The sequence below is a fragment of the Salvelinus namaycush genome, chromosome 18 (genome assembly GCF_016432855.1).
Source record: "Salvelinus namaycush isolate Seneca chromosome 18, SaNama_1.0, whole genome shotgun sequence".
NCBI lineage: Eukaryota > Metazoa > Chordata > Actinopteri > Salmoniformes > Salmonidae > Salvelinus > Salvelinus namaycush.
Genome location: NC_052324.1, coordinates 3,645,116 through 3,664,704, shown reverse-complemented (window position 1 = coordinate 3,664,704; position 19,589 = coordinate 3,645,116). Strand labels below are relative to the sequence as shown.

The 19,589-nt window shown below is 44.3% G+C and overlaps 1 protein-coding gene across 1 annotated transcript in view; it reads left to right on the top strand.

Moving 5' to 3' along the window:
- Window positions 1–19,589, top strand: part of LOC120063505 (transducin-like enhancer protein 1) — a 45,910-nt gene that overhangs the window by 21,120 nt on the left and 5,201 nt on the right. The window contains exons 9-18 of the mRNA XM_039013881.1: window positions 5,953–6,069; window positions 6,147–6,200; window positions 7,009–7,161; window positions 7,381–7,519; window positions 7,866–8,053; window positions 8,267–8,337; window positions 8,484–8,733; window positions 10,423–10,670; window positions 10,920–11,067; window positions 18,620–18,770. Of these exons, the coding sequence (XP_038869809.1) occupies window positions 5,953–6,069; window positions 6,147–6,200; window positions 7,009–7,161; window positions 7,381–7,519; window positions 7,866–8,053; window positions 8,267–8,337; window positions 8,484–8,733; window positions 10,423–10,670; window positions 10,920–11,067; window positions 18,620–18,770 (1,519 nt within the window). The remainder of the gene's footprint in view (window positions 1–5,952; window positions 6,070–6,146; window positions 6,201–7,008; window positions 7,162–7,380; window positions 7,520–7,865; window positions 8,054–8,266; window positions 8,338–8,483; window positions 8,734–10,422; window positions 10,671–10,919; window positions 11,068–18,619; window positions 18,771–19,589) is intronic.

Sequence of the window (19,589 nt, the reverse complement as noted above, 5' to 3'; positions counted from 1 at the left end):
GTAAGTACTTCCTGTTACCTCTGGCTGCATCCTCCTCCTCATTCCCTTCCCTACTCATTCCAACGTTCACACCTGTGTGCGTGTGTCAAATACCTTGAAACAAGCATTGTAGTTTTAATAAGAAAAGGATGAAACTAGAGAAGCAACTGGTCCCCGGTGCTTGGGGACCTGATGCTACTTTACAACACTATACTCAACGCCCTAGAACTTTTGAACTTAACCCCTGCTAATCATTTCCTAAACCCTCACTATCTTTCTAACACGCACCACTCTGTACAACCCACCATCATTGCTTTGATTCACCTCCATTTTCCCTCACTCTCACAACCACCTGGGCTTCATTTACACATGCATCCATGGCTTTTGAGTGTGTGTGTGTGCCTCTTAGGTAAACATCATGGCTGGTGGGAGGGGAGGGAATGACGCTGGAGAGAATAGTAGACATTTTACGGGCTCCTGACCAATTGTGATATTTTGTTTATTTTGCGCTCATCTTAACTTTTGTACATAATGTTTCCACCATTTCTTATGACTGAAAAAAGCTTCTGGACATCAGAACAGCGATCGCTAACCTCAATTTGGATGATGATTTCTTCTTCAATGAGTCCGAGGGAATGGACATATTTGCTCATCCCGGACCAGGCCCAAATCCCTGACACTCGAAAAAAGGAAGAGTCTACGTTGAAGGGGTGGATAAACCGCAGCTGCCCTCTGTTGGCGAACTTGCAATCTTTGGAAAATAAACTGGACGAGCTCCGTTCGAGACTATCCTATCAACGTGATCTGAAGAACTGTAATATCCTATGTATCTCAGTCGTTGCTGAACAAGGACATGGAAAAACTTAATCTAGCTGTTTTTCCTTTACATTCGCAAGACAGAACGGCAGCGTCGGGTAAGCTCGGGGGGGTGTGTGTCTCTTAACAACAGCTGGTCCGCAATCGCTAATATTATCGAAATCTACTCGCCTGAGGTAGAATACCTTATGATAAGCTATAGACCAGCTTATATATAGGTAGGTAGGTGTACAGTTGAAGTCGGAAGTTTACATACACCTTAGCCAAATACATTTAAACTCAGTCTTTCACAATTCCTGACATTTAATCCTAGAAAGAATTCCCTGTTTTGGGTCAGTTAGGATCACCACTTTATAATAAGAATGTGAAATGTCAGAATAATAGTAGAGAATTGTTTATTTCAGCTATTATTTCTTTCATCACATTCCCAGTGGGTCAGAAGTTTACATACACTCAATTCGTATTTGGTAGCATTGCCTTTAAATTGTTTAACTTGGGTCAAACGTTTCGGGTAGCCTTCTACAAGCTTCCCACAATAAGTTGGGTGAATTTTGGCCCGTTCCTCCCGACAGAGCTGGTCTAACTGAGTCAGGTTTGTATGCCTCCTTGCTCGCACACGCTTCTTCAGTTCTGCCCACAAATTTTCTATAGGTTTGAGGTCAGGGCTTTGTGATGGCCACTCCAAAAACATTTCCTTTGTTGTACTTAAGCCATTTTGCCACTACTTTGGAAGTATGCTTGGGGTCATTGTCCATTTGGAAGAGCCATTTGCGATCAAGCTTTAACTTCCTGACTGATGTCTTGAGATGTTGCTTCAATATATCCACATAATTTTCCTTCCTCATGAAGCCATCTATTTTGTGAAGTGCACCAGTCCTTCCTGCAGCTAAGTACCCCCACAACATGCTGCTGCCACCCTCGTGCTTCACAGTTGGGATGGTGTTCTTGGGATTGCAAGCCTCCCCCTTTTTCCTCCAAACATAACGATGGTCATTATGGCCAAACAGTTCTATTTTTGTTTCATCAGACCAGAGGACATTCCTCCAAAAAGTACGATCTTTGTCCCCATGTGCAGTTGCAAACCATAGTCTGGCTTTTTTATGGCGGTTTTGGAGCAGTGGCTTCTTCCTTGCTGGACGGCCTTTCAGGTTATGTCGATATAGGATTCGTTTTACTGTGGATATAGATACTTTTGTACCTGTTTCTTCCAGCATCTTCACGTGTTCTGGGATTGATTTGCACTTTTCGCACAAAAGTACGTTCATCTCTAGGAGACAGAACGCGTCTCCTTCCTGAGCGGTATGACGGCAGCGTTGTCCCATGGTGTTTATACTACTATTGTTTGTATGAACGTGGTACAGATGAACGTGGTACCTTCAGGCGTTTGGCAATTGCTCCCAAGGATGAACCAGACTTGTGGAGGTCTACCATTTTTTTTCTGAGGTCTTGACTGATTTCTTTTGATTTTCCAATGATGTCAAGTAAAGAGGCACTGAGTTTGAAGATAGGCCTTGAAATACATCCACAGGTACTGCTCTCATTGACTCGGGCTAATTGACATCATTTATCAGAAGCTTCTAAAGCCATGACATCGTTTTCTCCAATTTTCCAAACTGTTTAAAGGCACAGTCAACTTAGTGTATGTAAACTTCTGACCCACTTGAATTGTAATACAGTGAATTATAAATGAAATGGTCTGTTTGTAAACAATTGTTGGATAAATTACTTGTGTCATGCACAAAGTAGATGTCCTAACTGACTTGTCAAAACTATAGTTTGTTCACAAGAAATTTGTGGAGTGGTTTAAAAACGAGTTTTAATGACTCAACCTAAGTGTATGTAAACTTCTGACTTCTTCAACTGTGTGTGTGTGTGTGTGTATATATATATATATATATATATATATATATATATATATATATATATATATATATATATATATATATATATATATATATATATATATATATATATATATATATATATATACACTGCTCAAAAAAATAAAGGGAACACTTAAACAACACAATGTAACTCCAAGTCAATCACACTTCTGTGAAATCAAACTGTCCACTTAGGAAGCAACACTGATTGACAATAAATTTCACATGCTGTTGTGCAAATGGAATAGACAAAAGGTGGAAATTATAGGCAATTAGCAAGACACCCCCAATAAAGGAGTGGTTCTGCAGGTGGTGACCACAGACCACTTCTCAGTTCCTATGCTTCCTGGCTGATGTTTTGGTCACTTTTGAATGCTGGCGGTGCTTTCACTCTAGTGGTAGCATGAGACGGAGTCTACAACCCACACAAGTGGCTCAGGTAGTGCAGCTCATCCAGGATGGCACATCAATGCGAGCTGTGGCAAGAAGGTTTGCGGTGTCTGTCAGCGTAGTGTCCAGAGCATGGAGGCGCTACCAGGAGACAGGCCAGTACATCAGGAGACGTGGAGGAGGCCGTAGGAGGGCAACAACCCAGCAGCAGGGCCGCTATCTCCGCCTTTGTGCAAGGAGGAGCACTGCCAGAGCCCTGCAAAATGACCTCCAGCAGGCCACAAATGTGCATGTGTCTGCTCAAACGGTCAGAAACAGACTCCATGAGGGCCCGACGTCCACAGGTGGGGGTTGTGCTTACAGCCCAACACCGTGCAGGACTTTTGGCATTTGCCAGAGAACACCAAGATTGGCAAATTCGCCACTGGCGCCCTGTGCTCTTCACAGATGAAAGCAGGTTCACACTGAGCACATGTGACAGAGTCCGGAGACGCCGTGGAGAATGTTCTGCTGCCTGCAACATCCTCCAGCATGACCGGTTTGGCGGTGGGTCAGTCATGGTGTGGGGTGGCATTTCTTTGTGGGGCCGCACAGCCCTCCATGTGCTCGCCAGAGGTAGCCTGACTGCCATTAGGTACCGAGATGAGATCCTCAGACCCCTTGTGAGACCATATGCTGACACATGCACATTTGTGGCCTGCTGGAGGTCATTTTGCAGGGCTCTGGCAGTGCTCCTCCTTGCACAAAGGCGGAGATAGCGGCCCTGCTGCTGGGTTGTTGCCCTCCTACGGCCTCCTCCACGTCTCCTGATGTACTGGCCTGTCTCCTGGTAGCGCCTCCATGCTCTGGACACTACGCTGACAGACACCGCAAACCTTCTTGCCACAGCTCGCATTGATGTGCCATCCTGGATGAGCTGCACTACCTGAGCCACTTGTGTGGGTTGTAGACTCCGTCTCATGCTACCACTAGAGTGAAAGCACCGCTAGCATTCAAAAGTGACCAAAACATCAGCCAGGAAGCATAGGAACTGAGAAGTGGTCTGTGGTCACCACCTGCAGAACCACTCCTTTATTGGGGGTGTCTTGCTAATTGCCTATAATTTCCACCTTTTGTCTATTCCATTTGCACAACAGCATGTGAAATTTATTGTCAATCAGTGTTGCTTCCTAAGTGGACAGTTTGATTTCACAGAAGTGTAATTGACTTGGAGTTACATTGTGTTGTTTAAGTGTTCCCTTTATTTTTTTGAGCAGTGTATATATAATCTCACACACACCAGTCAAAAGTTTGGACACCTGCTCTTTCAAAGGTTTTTCTTTATTTTTAGTATTTTCTACGTTGTAGAATAATAGTGAAGACATCAAAACTATGAAATAACACACATGGAATCATGTAGTAACCAAAAAAGTGTTAAACAGATCAAAATATATTTGGGATTCTTCAAAGTAGACACCCTTTGCCTTGATGACCGCTTTGCCAACTCTTAGCATTCTCTACTAGCTTCAACTGAAATGCTTTTACAACAGTCTTGAAGGGTTTCCCAGATATGCTGAGCACTTGTTAGTATGCAGTTGCCATACGAAGCGGTGATGCAGCCAGTCAAGATGCTCTCTGACCTTGTAGGCTGTGTCATTGTCGATCAAGATTACCACAGTAATGTGGTCTTCAAACATAATGATGGTGTTGGAGTCATGCGCAGCCACGCAGTCGTGGGTGAACAGTGAGTACAGGAGGGGACTAAGCACGCCATGACCAGCCCTTCAAAGCACTCGCATAGACACACTTCCACACACTTCACATATGCTGCTGCTGCTACTCTGTTTGTCTATCCTGATTGCTTAGTCACTTTTATCCCTACCTACATATACCTCAACTGCCTCGTGCCCCTGCACATTGACATAGTACCGGTACTCCTTGTACATTATATTGCCTCTTTATTTTGTGTGACTATATCCCTATTTTTTTCAAATTTTTCAAGTCTGCATTGTTGGGAAACGGCTCGTAAGAAATAATTTCACTAAGGTCTATACCTGTTGATTTTGGCGCATGTGACAAATAACATTTGAGGGGGTTGGGGTGTTGGGCTGTATCTCTGATCTGGATCGACTTCTCTCGGTGGGGGAGGGGGGGGCCTCTCCCTTCACTGCCCCTGCATTGTGAGCAGATTGCTCCTCCCACTCTCCTAATCCCACGCTTAAAGGGTCTCATTGTGTTTAATACAGCCACTGACAGGGGGGAGCATTGTATGACCTGAGAGAACGGCGGGAAATTGCTTGTGTTTTGTGGGTCAGCAATCTGCTTTCTAAAGCCTTTAAATAATGTTCCCCCTGAGAAGGGGGGGTGTGAAGGAGCCTTTGGCTGGGGACAAGGAGAGGGGAGGCATGGGGAGAAAGAGGGGGGCCTCCCTCCCCCACGGCCTGTCGGTTGGGGCTGTGTGTATGTCTCTGCTGCTCCTGGAGGCACATTTTCAATGACAGATTTAGGCCTAAATGGACTCCAACATGATGGGCTAATCCACAGAGTCAGGGGAGCTGGGGGAGGGGATGGTGGAAGTGAATCACACACACAAAGTACACACTGCCCTTTAGCTGCCGCTGTAAAAACTGGACAGGGCTAGGAGAGGGAGGACTGATAGAGCGGCAGAACAACTCACACTAATCAGGGCCTTCTCGCTGTGTGGTTGTGTTGCTCCCATGTGCCCGAAATGAATATGTATGTGTAACCCCACCACTATCCAAATGGTGTAGTTGTGGGGACTGCATGACACAAGGGCTTTGACTGGCAGACAGCCCCACCTTCCCTTGGACTATAGCACATATCTGCTATTTCCTTATTTCTTTCCACCTTGCTTCTTCTCATCCTCTCTTCCTGTCTTTGGCAGAGTAATACCCTGCCGGTTGCTGACAGTTTGAGGAACTCAGACAAGCGACGCAACGGACCTGAACTCCCCAACGACACCAAGAAGAGGAAAGTAGAGGACAAGGACTCTAGTCATTATGTAAGCAGCAGCAGTGAGGAGGATAGCTGTGTGTGTGTGAACGGTGAATGACACTGACACACCTTTTGTCCCCACAGGATAGTGATGGAGAGAAGAGTGATGACAACCTGGTGGTGGATGTCTCCAATGAGGTACGTGTGTGTGTGTGTGTCAAATAAAATCACATTTTATTCGTCACGTATTTAGCAGATGTTATTGCAGGTGTAGTGAAATGCTTGTGTTCCTAGCTCCAACAGTGCAGTAGTATCTAACAATACACACATCTCAAAGTAAAAGAATGGAATTAAGAAATGTATTAATATTAGGACGAGCAATGTCGGAGTGGTATTGACTGAAATACAGTACATTACAATATATACATATGAAATGAGTAAAACGGTATGTAAACATTATTAAAGTCACCAGTGTTCTATTATTGAAGTGACCACTGATTCCATGTCTATGTACATAGGGCAGCAGCCTCTAAGGTGCGGGGTTGAGTAACCAGGTGGAGGCCGGTTATTGATGGCTATGCAGTCTGATGGCCTTGAGATAGAAGCTGGTTTTCAGTCTCTCTGTCCCAGCTTTGATGCACCTGTACTGACCTCGCCTTCTGGATGATAGCAGGGTGAACAGGCCGTGACTCGGGAGGTTGATGTCCTTTGGACATCCTGTGACTCTGCCGGTCTTTTAGGGAAAGGAAAGGGAGGAGACCTAGTCAGTTGCACACCTGAATGCATTCAACTGAAATGTGTCTTCCAGATTTAACCCAACCCCTCTGAATCAGGCCTCGCTAGATGGCTCAAAGCAACTCTGTGGATGCCGTATGGGTCCTGGTCAAAAGTAGTACGCTATATAAGAAATAGAGTGCCATTTGGGACGCATTTAATCATTTCACATCAGGGGAAGTAGGGCGCTGAGTGTGAGTCAGTGTGTGTGTGTGTGACCCCCCCTCTCCAGGATCCTGCCTCCCCTCATGGTACGCCCCTGCCCTCCCCCAGAGAGAACGGGCTGGACAAGACACGCCTCCTGAAGAAGGACCCATCCTGTAGCCCCGCCTCCACAGCCTCCTCTGCAAGCTCCTCCTCCCTCAAGTCCAAAGAGATGGGAATGGTGGGTGTGGCCAAAGCTCTCCACACACTGATACTTTTCGCTGTCTGAAGTCTTTAATCCTGGGTCACAGAAACACACACTTTTTAATGGACCTTCCCATTTCCCTCTAAAGAGTGGTGGAATGTCTTATCTCTTACCACCTTCCTCAATCCATCCCTTGATTTCTCTCTTTAATGGTGTGATATCTGGGTAACGACAGCCTATATGTTTCCATGGCAGCGTGACAAGCCGGGTACGCCTCAACCGAAGTCGAGCACTCCCACTCACCGAGGAGACTCCACCCCCGGACCCAGTGCCACACCCACTCTCCGCCCCAGCCTATCCAAGCCCCCCTCCATGGAGCTACCTCACCCACCTAGTAAGAGAAACTTCACCCCATTTGAATTGACCTCAGGACCTTTTCCAATCATACCTAACAGCCTATAGTATAGGCTACCTACTAATATGTATTTGTTTAGTTTAATTAAAGGCGTACTCCACTCAAATTAATATTTTAATATTTTGTTCATTAGTCCACTGTTAATACAATCCCAAAAATGTTTTGCATGTCAGCAGTCAAGTTTTGAAGATGGAGCACTTTCTGTAAAGAGTTCAAACTTGCCTTTAGGATGCGTTTTGCGTCATATGGTTGTGAATATGCTGCACTCTGACTGCACTGCAGATACATTAAACCCATCTGAAAACAGCTCTTGTCTACTCCCTAGCCGCTGGTCTGCGGACTCCGCTGGCGGTGTCAGGGCCGTACCCCGGGCCGTTTGGCATGCTGCCTCACGCCGCCATGAATGGGGAGCTGTCAAGTGCCGGCGCAGGCTACGCCGGCCTCCACAACATGTCCCCTCAGATGAGCGCTGCGGCGGCTGCCGCTGTGGCTGCCTACGGACGCTCCCCTATGGTGGGTGTGTGTGCTCGTGTGTCTCTTATTCCATATTGTGCGATCATTGCGTGTCTAAACAGCTAAATGTCGGTATGTTTTATGTAGGATCCGTTGCGGTATCTACTGACCTCATTTCTCTGGTGTGTGTGCGTGCCTGTGGCTGTTTGAGTATGTACTCCTTATCATCACTCTGTGTGTACTCATCATCCCTCTGTGTGTGTTCTCCCTCAGGCCGGCTTTGACCCTCATCCTCACATGAGAGTCCCTGGAATGACCTTATCAGGCATCCCTGGAGGCAAACCGTGAGTTGCGTGTGTTCCGTATATAAACTGTAGGAGAGTGTCTTTTATAGCACTATGTTCTCTGTAGTAGCAAGACAAATATCCCCAAAATGTGTTTCATGCCTCAATTCCACCTGTCCCCCTCTTACTCGACCTTCTCCTCTCAGAGCCTACTCCTTCCATGTTAGCGCCGATGGACAGATGCAGCCGGTACCGTTCCCTCCAGATGCCCTGGTGGGCCCTGGCATCCCGCGCCATGCACGCCAGATCAACACGCTGAACCACGGTGAGGTGGTCTGTGCTGTCACCATCAGCAACCCCACGCGCCATGTCTACACAGGCGGCAAGGGCTGCGTCAAGGTCTGGGACATCAGTCACCCTGGCAACAAGAGTCCTGTGTCCCAACTGGACTGCCTGGTGAGTGCTAGACCTAATAATACACACTGTTATCCAAAATCGCACAGTTAAAGCACGTATTCGGTAGCATTGTTCTTCAACCAACATCACAGGATGTGTGTTTGTGGGCAGGGTACATGCTTTAAATATACACCTACAGTACCAGTCAAGTTTGGACAAACCTACATTTTTCTTTATTTGTACTATTTTCTACTTTGTAGAATAATAGTTAAGACATTAAAACTATGAAATAACACATATGGAATCATGTGTTAAACAAATCAAAATATATATTGGCATTCTCTCAACCAGCTTCATGAGGTACATTAGTCACCCGGAATACATTTCAATTAACAGGTGTGCCTTGGTAAGTTAATTTATGGAATTTCTTTCCTCCTTAATGCGTTTGAACAAATCAGTTGTGTTGTGACATGGTTGGGGTGGTATACAGAAGATAGCCCTATTTGGTAAAAGACCAAGTCCATATGGCAAGAACAGCTCAAATAAGCAAAGATAAATTACAGTCTATTACTTTAAGAGATGAAGGTCAGTTAATGCAGAAAATTACGAAAAAACAAAAATTCTTTGTGCAGTCGCAAAAACCATCAAGCGCTATGATGTAACTGTCTCTCATGAGGACCGCCACAGGAAAGGAAGACCCAGAGTTACCTCCGCTGCAGAGGATAAGTTCATTAGAGTTACCAGCCTCAGAAATTGCAGCCCAAAAAAATGCTTCAGAGTTCAAGTAACAAACACATCTCAACATCAACTGTTCAGAGGAGACTGTGTGAATCAGGCCTTCATGGTTGAATTGCTGCAAAGAAACCATTACTAAAGGACACCGATAAGAAGAAGAGGCTTGCTTGGGCCTAGAAACACAAGCAATGGACATTAGACCGGTGGAAATCTGTCCTTTTGGTCTGAGTCCAAATTTGAGATTTTTGGTTCGAACCGCCGTGTCTTTGTGAGACGCAGAGTAGGTGAACGGATGATCTCTGCATGTGTGGTTCCCACCGTGAAGCATGGAGGAGGAGGTGTGGGGGTGTGCTTTGCTGGTGAAACTGTTGGTGATTTATTTAGAATTCAAAGCACACTTAACCAGCATGGCTACCTCAGCATTCTGCAGTGATACGCCATCCCATGTGGTTTGCGCTTAGTGGGACTATCATTTGTTTTTCAACAGGACAATGACCCAACACACCTCCAGGCTGTGTAAGGGCTATTTGACCAAGAAGGAGAGTGATGGAGTGCTGCATCAGATTATCTGGCCTCCACAATCACCTGACCTCAACCCAATTGAGATGGTTTGGGATGAGTTGGACCACAGAGTGAAGGAAAAGCAGCCAACAAGTGTTCAGCATATGTAGGAACTCCTTCAAGACTGTTGGAAAAGCATTCCAGGTGAAGTTGGTTGAGAGCATGCCAAGAATGTGCAAAGCTGTCAAGGCAAAGGGTGGATGCTTTGAAGAATCTCAAATATAATATATATTTTGATTTGTTTAACTTTTTTGGTTACTACATGATTCCATATGTGTTATTTCATAGTTTTGATGTCTTCACTATTATTCTACAATGTAGAAAATAGTAAAAATAAAGAAAAACCTTTGAATGAGTAGGTGTCCAAACTTTTGACTGGTACTGTACGTACCACTTTGTGTGCATAGTTTGTGTATTAGAGACAAAAAATAACTTTGTGCACGCGCTTGTCAGAACCGAGACAACTATATCCGCTCGTGCCGGCTGCTCCCCGACGGCCGGACGCTCATCGTGGGGGGCGAGGCCAGCACACTGTCAATCTGGGACCTAGCCACGCCCACTCCACGCATCAAGGCGGAGCTGACCTCCTCAGCCCCGGCCTGCTATGCCCTGGCCATCTCCCCTGACTCCAAGGTGTGCTTCTCCTGCTGCAGCGATGGGAACATCGCCGTCTGGGACCTGCACAACCAGACCCTGGTCAGGTAAGGACCACATGGGAGAATACATTGCCAATAGGGAGCAGGTAGAAATTAGTAGCCTCTAACCACTGGTCCATTGTCAGATATTGTTTCATCCCCCTAATGGTTAGTCATGTGTGCATACTGTTTCATATGGGTGGCTCCATATGAATTGAACCCACAGTCCTTGGCATTGCAAGGGCCATGCTCTACCAACTGAGCCACACAGGACCACGTATTTTTGATAACATCTGTTAATTGTGTTTATCACAGACAGTTCCAGGGCCACACAGACGGAGCCAGCTGTATTGACATCTCCAACGATGGGACCAAGCTGTGGACGGGTGGGCTGGACAACACCGTACGCTCCTGGGACCTAAGAGAGGGACGCCAGCTGCAGCAGCACGACTTCACCTCACAGGTACATGCACGCACACACACACTCCTCAAAGACACAGAACAGCTCCAGCAGCACGACTTGAACCAGAGGTTCACACACACCCTGCAAACACACAGGCAGGGCTCTAAAGTGTGACCAATTTGGGCGCATATACAACTAAATATTTAGCTGTGTGACCAGGGGTTTTATTTTGGGAGCACGGTGCGACTATGATAAAAGTATCCCAGATAATAATTGTTGCAATGATAAGGCTTTGCTGTACTGTTGTTTTTGAGTGCCCTGAAGGGTAAAAGCGAGTGCAATTGCGTTAGCGTCATGGTTGCACCATTACTACAGCGAAAACGGCTTGCTTCTAGCCCTACCAGGTCAAAAGATCTAACCTATATTACCGCCACAACATTTTTATCTACCTATAGTGGATCACCGGGACCTTCTACATTCATAAATCATGTTGTGGGCTGTTCTAAAACTACTCGTGTGTCGACGTTATTAACCATTTCGATGACATTTTGTTCAGTCCTATTACCTCATTGGCTAGCTAACAACCTGGTAACTTTGTTAGGGCCCTATGAAATCCCTTTTATTTTTTCCCAAATTCCGTTTCTATTTTTCTGAATTTATTTACGATTTACGTTCATTTTATCATCAAGAGTGTCTAATAATGTGATTGAATATAAAGTCAATTTAATAAGATATAACAGTACATTTGTAATGATGCAACACACCATTGCACTTTTTTAAATGGAAAATAAATAATGCAAGAATCTAGGCAACAATGCAGCAACCTTCTCTGTGTCCAGCTGGCTGAGGATGTTTGTGACTGCTTGGGAGGATGACTTTTTTGCCACCAAAAACTCTCTGTACAGATGAACATGCTCTGCATGGTACTTCACTGTCTCAAACCAGCTATTCCATCTGGAGCTCACTGCTTCATTAGGATCCTTGGCCTACACGAACTCTTCATAATGAGGAAGCTCACCCATCTTCTCTTTCTGGCAGGCTTCTTGAAGAAGACGGATCTCATCCATGTCACAAGTGATGCAACTTCAGATAAATATTTGTAGTGCTGCCAGGTCTCACCCACCAGATTGATGACATGGCAGAGTTCCTTTCAGAACCTCCTTGAATGCCTTCAGGCAGTAGGAGGCATTATCTGTGACCACTGCCCGGGCATCATTCAGGTTCAGATCGTTGCTGTGGAGGGAGGCTAGTATAGCTTGGGAAAATGTTGAGTAGTTGCATCTGTCCATGAAAATGTCATCCACCATAAAGTACTGGTTTTCAACACCTACAATGAAAGATAAGGAAAAACTTGAATTATGTTTTCACTTAAAATAATATTGTGACACTAAGTGTTATTTAAATTTCAAGGTTAAACACAATATAGATACAGCCATAGTTAGCTAGAATGGAGAGGCAGACAGCTGCTGACATTATGCATCCCTGTATTTCACCGCGATAGCTCGTCGTTTGGAATATCACAATTTGCATGCGTACAATTCACATTGCAGAATGTAAATGTAGACTATTGCAACGGTATATTAATAGGCTAAGTTAACTCACCAATGACGATGTTTAGAATGCTGCAATCCCTTGCATCTGGTTGTCTTGTCAGCAACCACCACAAACTTCTGCCCATGGTCCTTCTGTAGAACGGCAGTCATATGTTGGGCGAACACACTTGGCAGGTGCGTTTGACGGGGGCTGCTCTCATTTTCGGGCACCGCTCCTCCCTGTTTGCAATGCTTCACTAGTAACGACTGTAGCTTTCTTAACTTTTCTAAGGGGATGACACAAAGTCCTGAATAAATTCTTGTTTTGAATCTGCTGATGCGCTTGCACTAGTAATGGTCGTTTGAAGAGGCATGCTCTGGCTAACATGGTGCTTTTCCTTGTTCTTCACATGGGCTTTAGACTTTAAGTGGTCATCACATGTATTTTTACGGGTCCAATCAATAGTATGTTGACAGAATTTGCAAAACAGCTTATTGCCTGACTCATAAGAGTCCTTTGGGTATTGCTCTGCTCTGAATTTAGGGGTTAGGGTCGACTTGGCCCTCTGACAGCCTCTTTGACATGTTTCTCAAAGTGACAGCCAAGTTGTGAGGTGACATAAGGGTAGGTTACTACAATAATTAGACCTACTTCAGATTTTTTTAAAGTAAATTTCAGCCAAATTATGAAAAATTCTGCAATATTCCACGTTTTACAGTTGATTCCATTTTATTACCAAGTTCCGCGATTCCGTCCACGTTTTCCACATCGCGGAAATCATGGGGCCCTACTTAACCAGGATATCCAAACATTTGGAGCCACAGATAAAGGAAAAGGCATAGCTACTTCAGGACATCAATGATCATAGCAATACATTTATGACCTCTACATGTATGATCCCTACATGTCTTTAAAGCGACAGTGTAAAATGTTCAACGTTATACATCTCAATGGGAAAATAGTGCTTTTATACAATGTAGAAACCTAATATTCCACAAATTACTTTGTAATTTCAATGACAGGTATTCGTATAAACATTTTAGCTTTTATAATAAAGATATGTATTTCCATTTTTACATATTTATTTCTAGGGCACAAAGTAGATAGAATTCATAGGCTGCGTTTAGACAGGCAGGCCAATTCTGATATTTTTGCCACTAATTGGTCTTTTGACCAATCAGAGCTGATCTGATTGGTTAAAATGCCCAATATTGGCTTCATCTCAATTTATAAAATCTTATTTTCTGTTAACAATGAAAAATAATAATTTGGAGCCCGGCATCTAAAATCACTGGTGAGGAATGATCTCATACCATTTGGTCGCTGCTCGTTTTCTCCTCGCAGCGGTGTATTCTTTACAGCCTGCTAGTGCAATAGGCGTATCCGGAGTAATACACTACGTATCTGTTATGTGAAAATAGGGAGCACAATAGTGTAATACACAATAATACACAATAGTGTAATACGCAATAGCACCGGAGGGGATGGCTGCTGTTTTGTGTTTTTTTTTCTCGCATTGTTTAACTTATTTTGTTGATGCCACCGTCTCTTATGACCGAAAAGAGCTTCTGAATATCAGAACAGCGATTACTCACCTCGAACTGGATGAAGATTTTTTCTTTAATGAGTCTGACGCGAAGGACATAATGTTGCTCCCGGACAAGGCCCAAATCCCTGTCATTGACATGTAGAAAAGAAGGAAATACAGGGGGCGCAGATCAGGGTGGCTTGTGAGAATTCGTTGGTGAGTGGGTAACCCGCCTTCTACCATCCGTTCTATTGGCCAATGTGCAATGACTGGAGAATAAACTGGATGAGCTCCTTTCGAAACTATCCTACCAACGGGACATTAAACTGTAATAGCTTAAGTTTCACCGAGTCGTGGCTGAACGATGACACAGGTAATATACAGTTGGCTGGGTTTTCCATGCATCGGCAGGACAGAACAGCTACATCCGGTAAGATGAGGGATGGGGGTGTGTGTCTTTGTCAATATAACAGCTGGTGAGCAATGTCTAATATTAAGGTCGTCTCGAGGTATTTCTCGCCTGACATAGTGTGGTCTACAGCTTATCATGAGGTACTCTATCTACCAGGAGAGTTTATCTATTTTTCGTAGCTGTATATTTAACACCACACACTGACACTGGCACTAAGACCGTACTCAACGAGCTGTATAAGGCCATAAGCAAACAAGAAAATGCTCATCCAGAAGTGGCGCTGCTAGTGGCCGGGGACTTTAATGCAGGATATCTTGCATCCATTTTACCTAATTTCTACCAGCATGTCATATGTGCAACCAGAGGGAAAACAAGACACGTACCAAGCTCTCCCTCGCCCTCCTTTTGGCAAATCTGACCATAATTCTATCCTCCTGATTCCTGCTTACAAGCAGAAACTGAAGCAGGAAGTGCCAGTGACTCGTTCAATACGGAAGTGGTCAGATGATGTGGCTGCTACGTTACTGGACTGTTTTTCACTAGTACAGACTATATGTTCTGGGATTCATCCAATGGCATTGAGGAGTATACCATCTCAGTCACCGGCTTCATCAATAAGTGTATCGACGACGTCGTTCCCACAGTGACTGTACGTACATATCCCAACCAGAAGCCATGGATTACAGGCAACATCCGTACCAAGCTAAAGGCTAGAGCTGATGCTTTCAAGGAGCTGGACACTAATCCGGATGCTCATAAGAAATCCCACTATGCCCTCAGATGAACCATCAAATAGGCAAAGCGTCAATACAGGACTAAGATTGAGTCCTACTACACCGGCTCTGTCGCTCGTCGAATGTGGTGGGGCTTGCAAACTATTACGGACTACAAAGGGAAACCCAGCCGCAAGCTGTCCAGTAACGCGAGCCTACCAGATGGGCTAAATTACTTTTATGCTCGCTTCGAGGCAAGCAACACTGAAGCGTGCATGAGAGCACCAGCTGTTCCGGATGACTGTGTGATCACGCTCTCCGTAGCAGATGTGAGCAAGACCTTTTGAACAGTAACATTCACAAGGCCGCGGGGACAGACTGATTACCAGGACATATACTCAGAGCATGCGTGGACCAACTGGCAGGTGTCTTCACTGACATTTTCAACCGCTCCCTGACCGAGTCTGTAATACTTAAATGTTTCAAACAGACCACCACAGTCCCTGTGCCCAAGAAATCAAAGATAACCTGCCTTAATGACTATCGCCCGTAGCACTTAAGTCGATAGCCATGAAGTGCTTTGAAAGGCTGGTCATGGCTCACAACTCCATCCCAGAACCATAGACCCACTCCAATTTGCATACATCCCCAACAGATCCACAGATGAGGCAATTTCAATCGTACTCCACACTGCCCTTTCCCACCTGGACAAAAGGAACATCTATGTCAGAATGCAGTTCAACGTTTAACACCATAGTGCTCACAAAGCTCATCGCTAAGCTAAGGACCCTGGGACTAAACACCTCCCTCTGCAACTGGATCCTGGACTTCCTGACTGGCTGCCCCCAGGTGGTAAGGGTAGGCAACAACACATCTGCCATGCTGATCTTCAACACGTGGACCCCTCGGGTGCGTGCTTAGCCCCCTCCTGTACACCATATCCACCCACAACTGCATGACCAAGCACTACTACAACACCATTAACTTCTCTGGGATAGGTGGGACGGTAGCGTCCCACTTGGCCAAAATCCTGAAAAAATGTAGCGCGCCAAATTCAAATATATTACTATAAAAATCAATCTTTCATGAAATCACACATGAAAGACAGCAAATTAAAGCTGCACATGTTGTGAATCCAGCCAACATGTCTGATTTCAAAAAGGATTTACGGCGAAAGCACACCAAACAATTATGTTAGCTCAGTACATAGCCACAGAAAAACACAGCCATTTTCCCAGCAAAAGATGGTCACAAAAAGCAGAAATAGAGATAAAACTAATCACTAACCTTTGATGGTCTTCATCAGATGACACTCATAGGACATCATGTTACACAATACATTTATGTTTTGTTCGATAATGTGCATATTTATATCCACAAATCTCAGTTTACATTGGCGCCATGTTCAGAAATGCCTCAAATATCTGGAGTAATTGCAGAGAGCCACGTCAAATAACAGAAATACTCATCATAAACTTTGATGAAAGATACATGTTTTACACAGAATTAAAGATACACTTGTTCTTAATGCAACCGCTGTGTCAGATTTTAAAAAAAACTTTACGTAAAGTTTCTCCGCCGTTGGAGTCAACAGAAATACGAAATGACATCATAAATATTCCCTTACCTTTGATTATGTTCATCAGAATGCACTGCCAGGAATCCTAGTTCCACAATAAATCGTTGTTTTGTTCAATAATGTCCATTACTTATGTCCAATTAGCTACTTTTGCTAGCATGTGTAGTACACGTGTCCAAATGCTCGCGGAGATGCAGGCAAACGTCGGACAAACTTCAAAAAGTTATATTTCAAGTCGAATAAACTGGTCGAACTTAATAGAGAATCAATCTTCAGGATGTTGTTATCATATATATCCAATAACGTTCCAACCGGAGGATTCCTTCATGTCTGTATAAGTAATGGAACGCAAGGCGATATCATGAGGAAAGTGCGTGATCAAGAACTGGCAATCTGCCAGACCAATGACTGAAACACCTTCCATCCGGCCCCACATCCCACTAGAGGCTTCATTCAGCGTTCTGCAGACTGTTGACATCTAGTGGAAGGCGTAGGAAGTGCAAACAGATCCATATATTACAGGGAATTGAATAGGCGATGACTTTAACATCGACCAGTCTCAGAATTCTCACTTCCTGTTTGGATTTTTTCTCAGGTTTATGCCTGCCATATGAGTTCTGTTATACTCACAGACATCATTCAAACAGTTTTAGAAACTTCAGAGTGTTTTCTATCCAATAGTAATACTAATATGCATATATTAGCATCTGGGACAGAGTAGGAGGCAGTTCACTATGGGCACGCAATTCATCCAAAAGTGAATATGCTGCCCCCTATATCAAAGAAGTTAAGGGCTTGTAAGTAAGCATTTCACGGTAAGGTTGTTGTTTTCGGATTTTTTTAAAACACGTTTAGCCTTCTAGCAGGATGCTATTAGCTTAACACCTAAGGAGTGAATTGTAAAGAGGAGAAAGGCAGGGTTGTTTGTTGTGGCAGCTGTGTCTGTGTCGATTTCTCACGCCCCTGAACACACGCACACACTGATTAGAGACCGGTTTCCCAATAGCGATGGAACTTAAATTTCTTTCCTACAATGGCCGAAGATGCAACATGCGTTTCCCCCAAATACCACGCAGAGAGATAGGTTGCTAAGAGTATATGTCGATACTGATAGGATCGAAAGAAACGAAGCGCTGCTCTCGGATCAGCTTTCTCCATTCACATTTTTCCTTAACATTAGAATTATTTCACAATCAGGGATCAGCTCAGAGAGATTTCCACCTACGGCTGTAAATATTGAGGCACCTTATTCTGTTTACCCAATAAAAATGCACAAATTCACCATGTTAGGCTACACATCATTAAATGTATTGAGACAAATTAGACAGTAGCCTACAAGTAGGGTAATGGAGCTCAATTGATTGAACGTTAAATTCATTTCAATTGGATTGAAATAGGCCTGTAGCCTACAGGCCTATGTTTTAATGCAGTCATTTAATTTTTCATTTTAAGCGTATTTATTTTATACGTCGCTTGTTTGTATCAATTGCAAACACATTGGTAACTTTGTATTTGTAGTGATCTTTGTTCTGAAGTTATCGGCGGTCACAAGGAGACTGATAAATCATATGATTCTATGTTCTTCTCTGTATAAAGTGACACGGGAGGGCAAAAAAAGCATCGAATGACACACTTAGCTGTTCTACAAGTGGTCTGAGGCAGGTGTTTAGTTTACGAGCGTTTTCAAGTGCAACGTTAATAACGATGCTTTTGGGAAACCGGGCCCTGGTTGTCCCCTGCCCTTTCTCTAAATCTTCTCTCTGGGATACTACTGTATGTATCTGTCTATCTCTCACGCACATGAACACACACACATGGACCATGTTGTCCCTCTGCCCCCTCTCCAGATCTTTTCTCTGGGGTACTGTCCGACGGGAGAGTGGCTGGCGGTGGGGATGGAGAGTAGTAATGTGGAGGTGCTCCACGTCACTAAGCCAGACAAGTACCAGCTCCACCTCCACGAGAGCTGTGTGCTCTCTCTCCAGTTTGCTTCCTGTGGTAAGGCCATGTCACCAGAGCTCTGGGGCTGACGTGCTCAAGATTAGTGTATTATTGCGTCTCAAATGGCACCCTATTCCCTATGTAGTGCACTACTTTTGACCATGCTCAATAGAGCTCTATATAGCATTGGGGGTCATTTGGGACCCATACTATGTCTTTGTTAGCTGTGTACTGTAACTTGATGTACAGTATCAGTCAAAAGTTTGGACACCTACCCATTCAAGGGTTCTTCTTTATTTTTACTTTTTTCTACATTGTAGAATAATAGTGAAGACATCAAAACTATGAAATAGCACATGGAATCATGTAGTAACCAAGAGTGTGCAAAGCTGTCATCAAGGCAAATGATGGCTACTTTGAAGATTCTTTATGTTCGATGCATCTGAACAACGATGTTACTGGTGTTTGTCTCCATGTATACTGAGGTTATGTTGTCATTTTCTAACTGATGGAACTGGCCCCCAAATGAGTCGCCTTTCCCTGGTTCATTTTCCACTTTGAACCGAGATATATTAAACTCCCTGTTTAATACAGGTATGCAGTTCAACTTTTTTTGTTGACCTAGTAGACAGCCTTATATTCGGTTTTCATTGGAGAATCTCAATTGTATTTCGTTGACTCCTCGTGTCCTCTCTCCTCCTCAAAATCCATTGGAGGAGAAGGTCAGAGGGGAGGGACTTCTGACTTTATCATCCAGTGGGTTTTGAGGAGGCGGAGAGGAGAAAGGAGGTGAGGAGTCAAGGAAATGCAATTGGCTCTCTCCTTGTTTCCTCATATACAGTAGCTCTAATCCTAACTTGATGTGATTGATTGTTT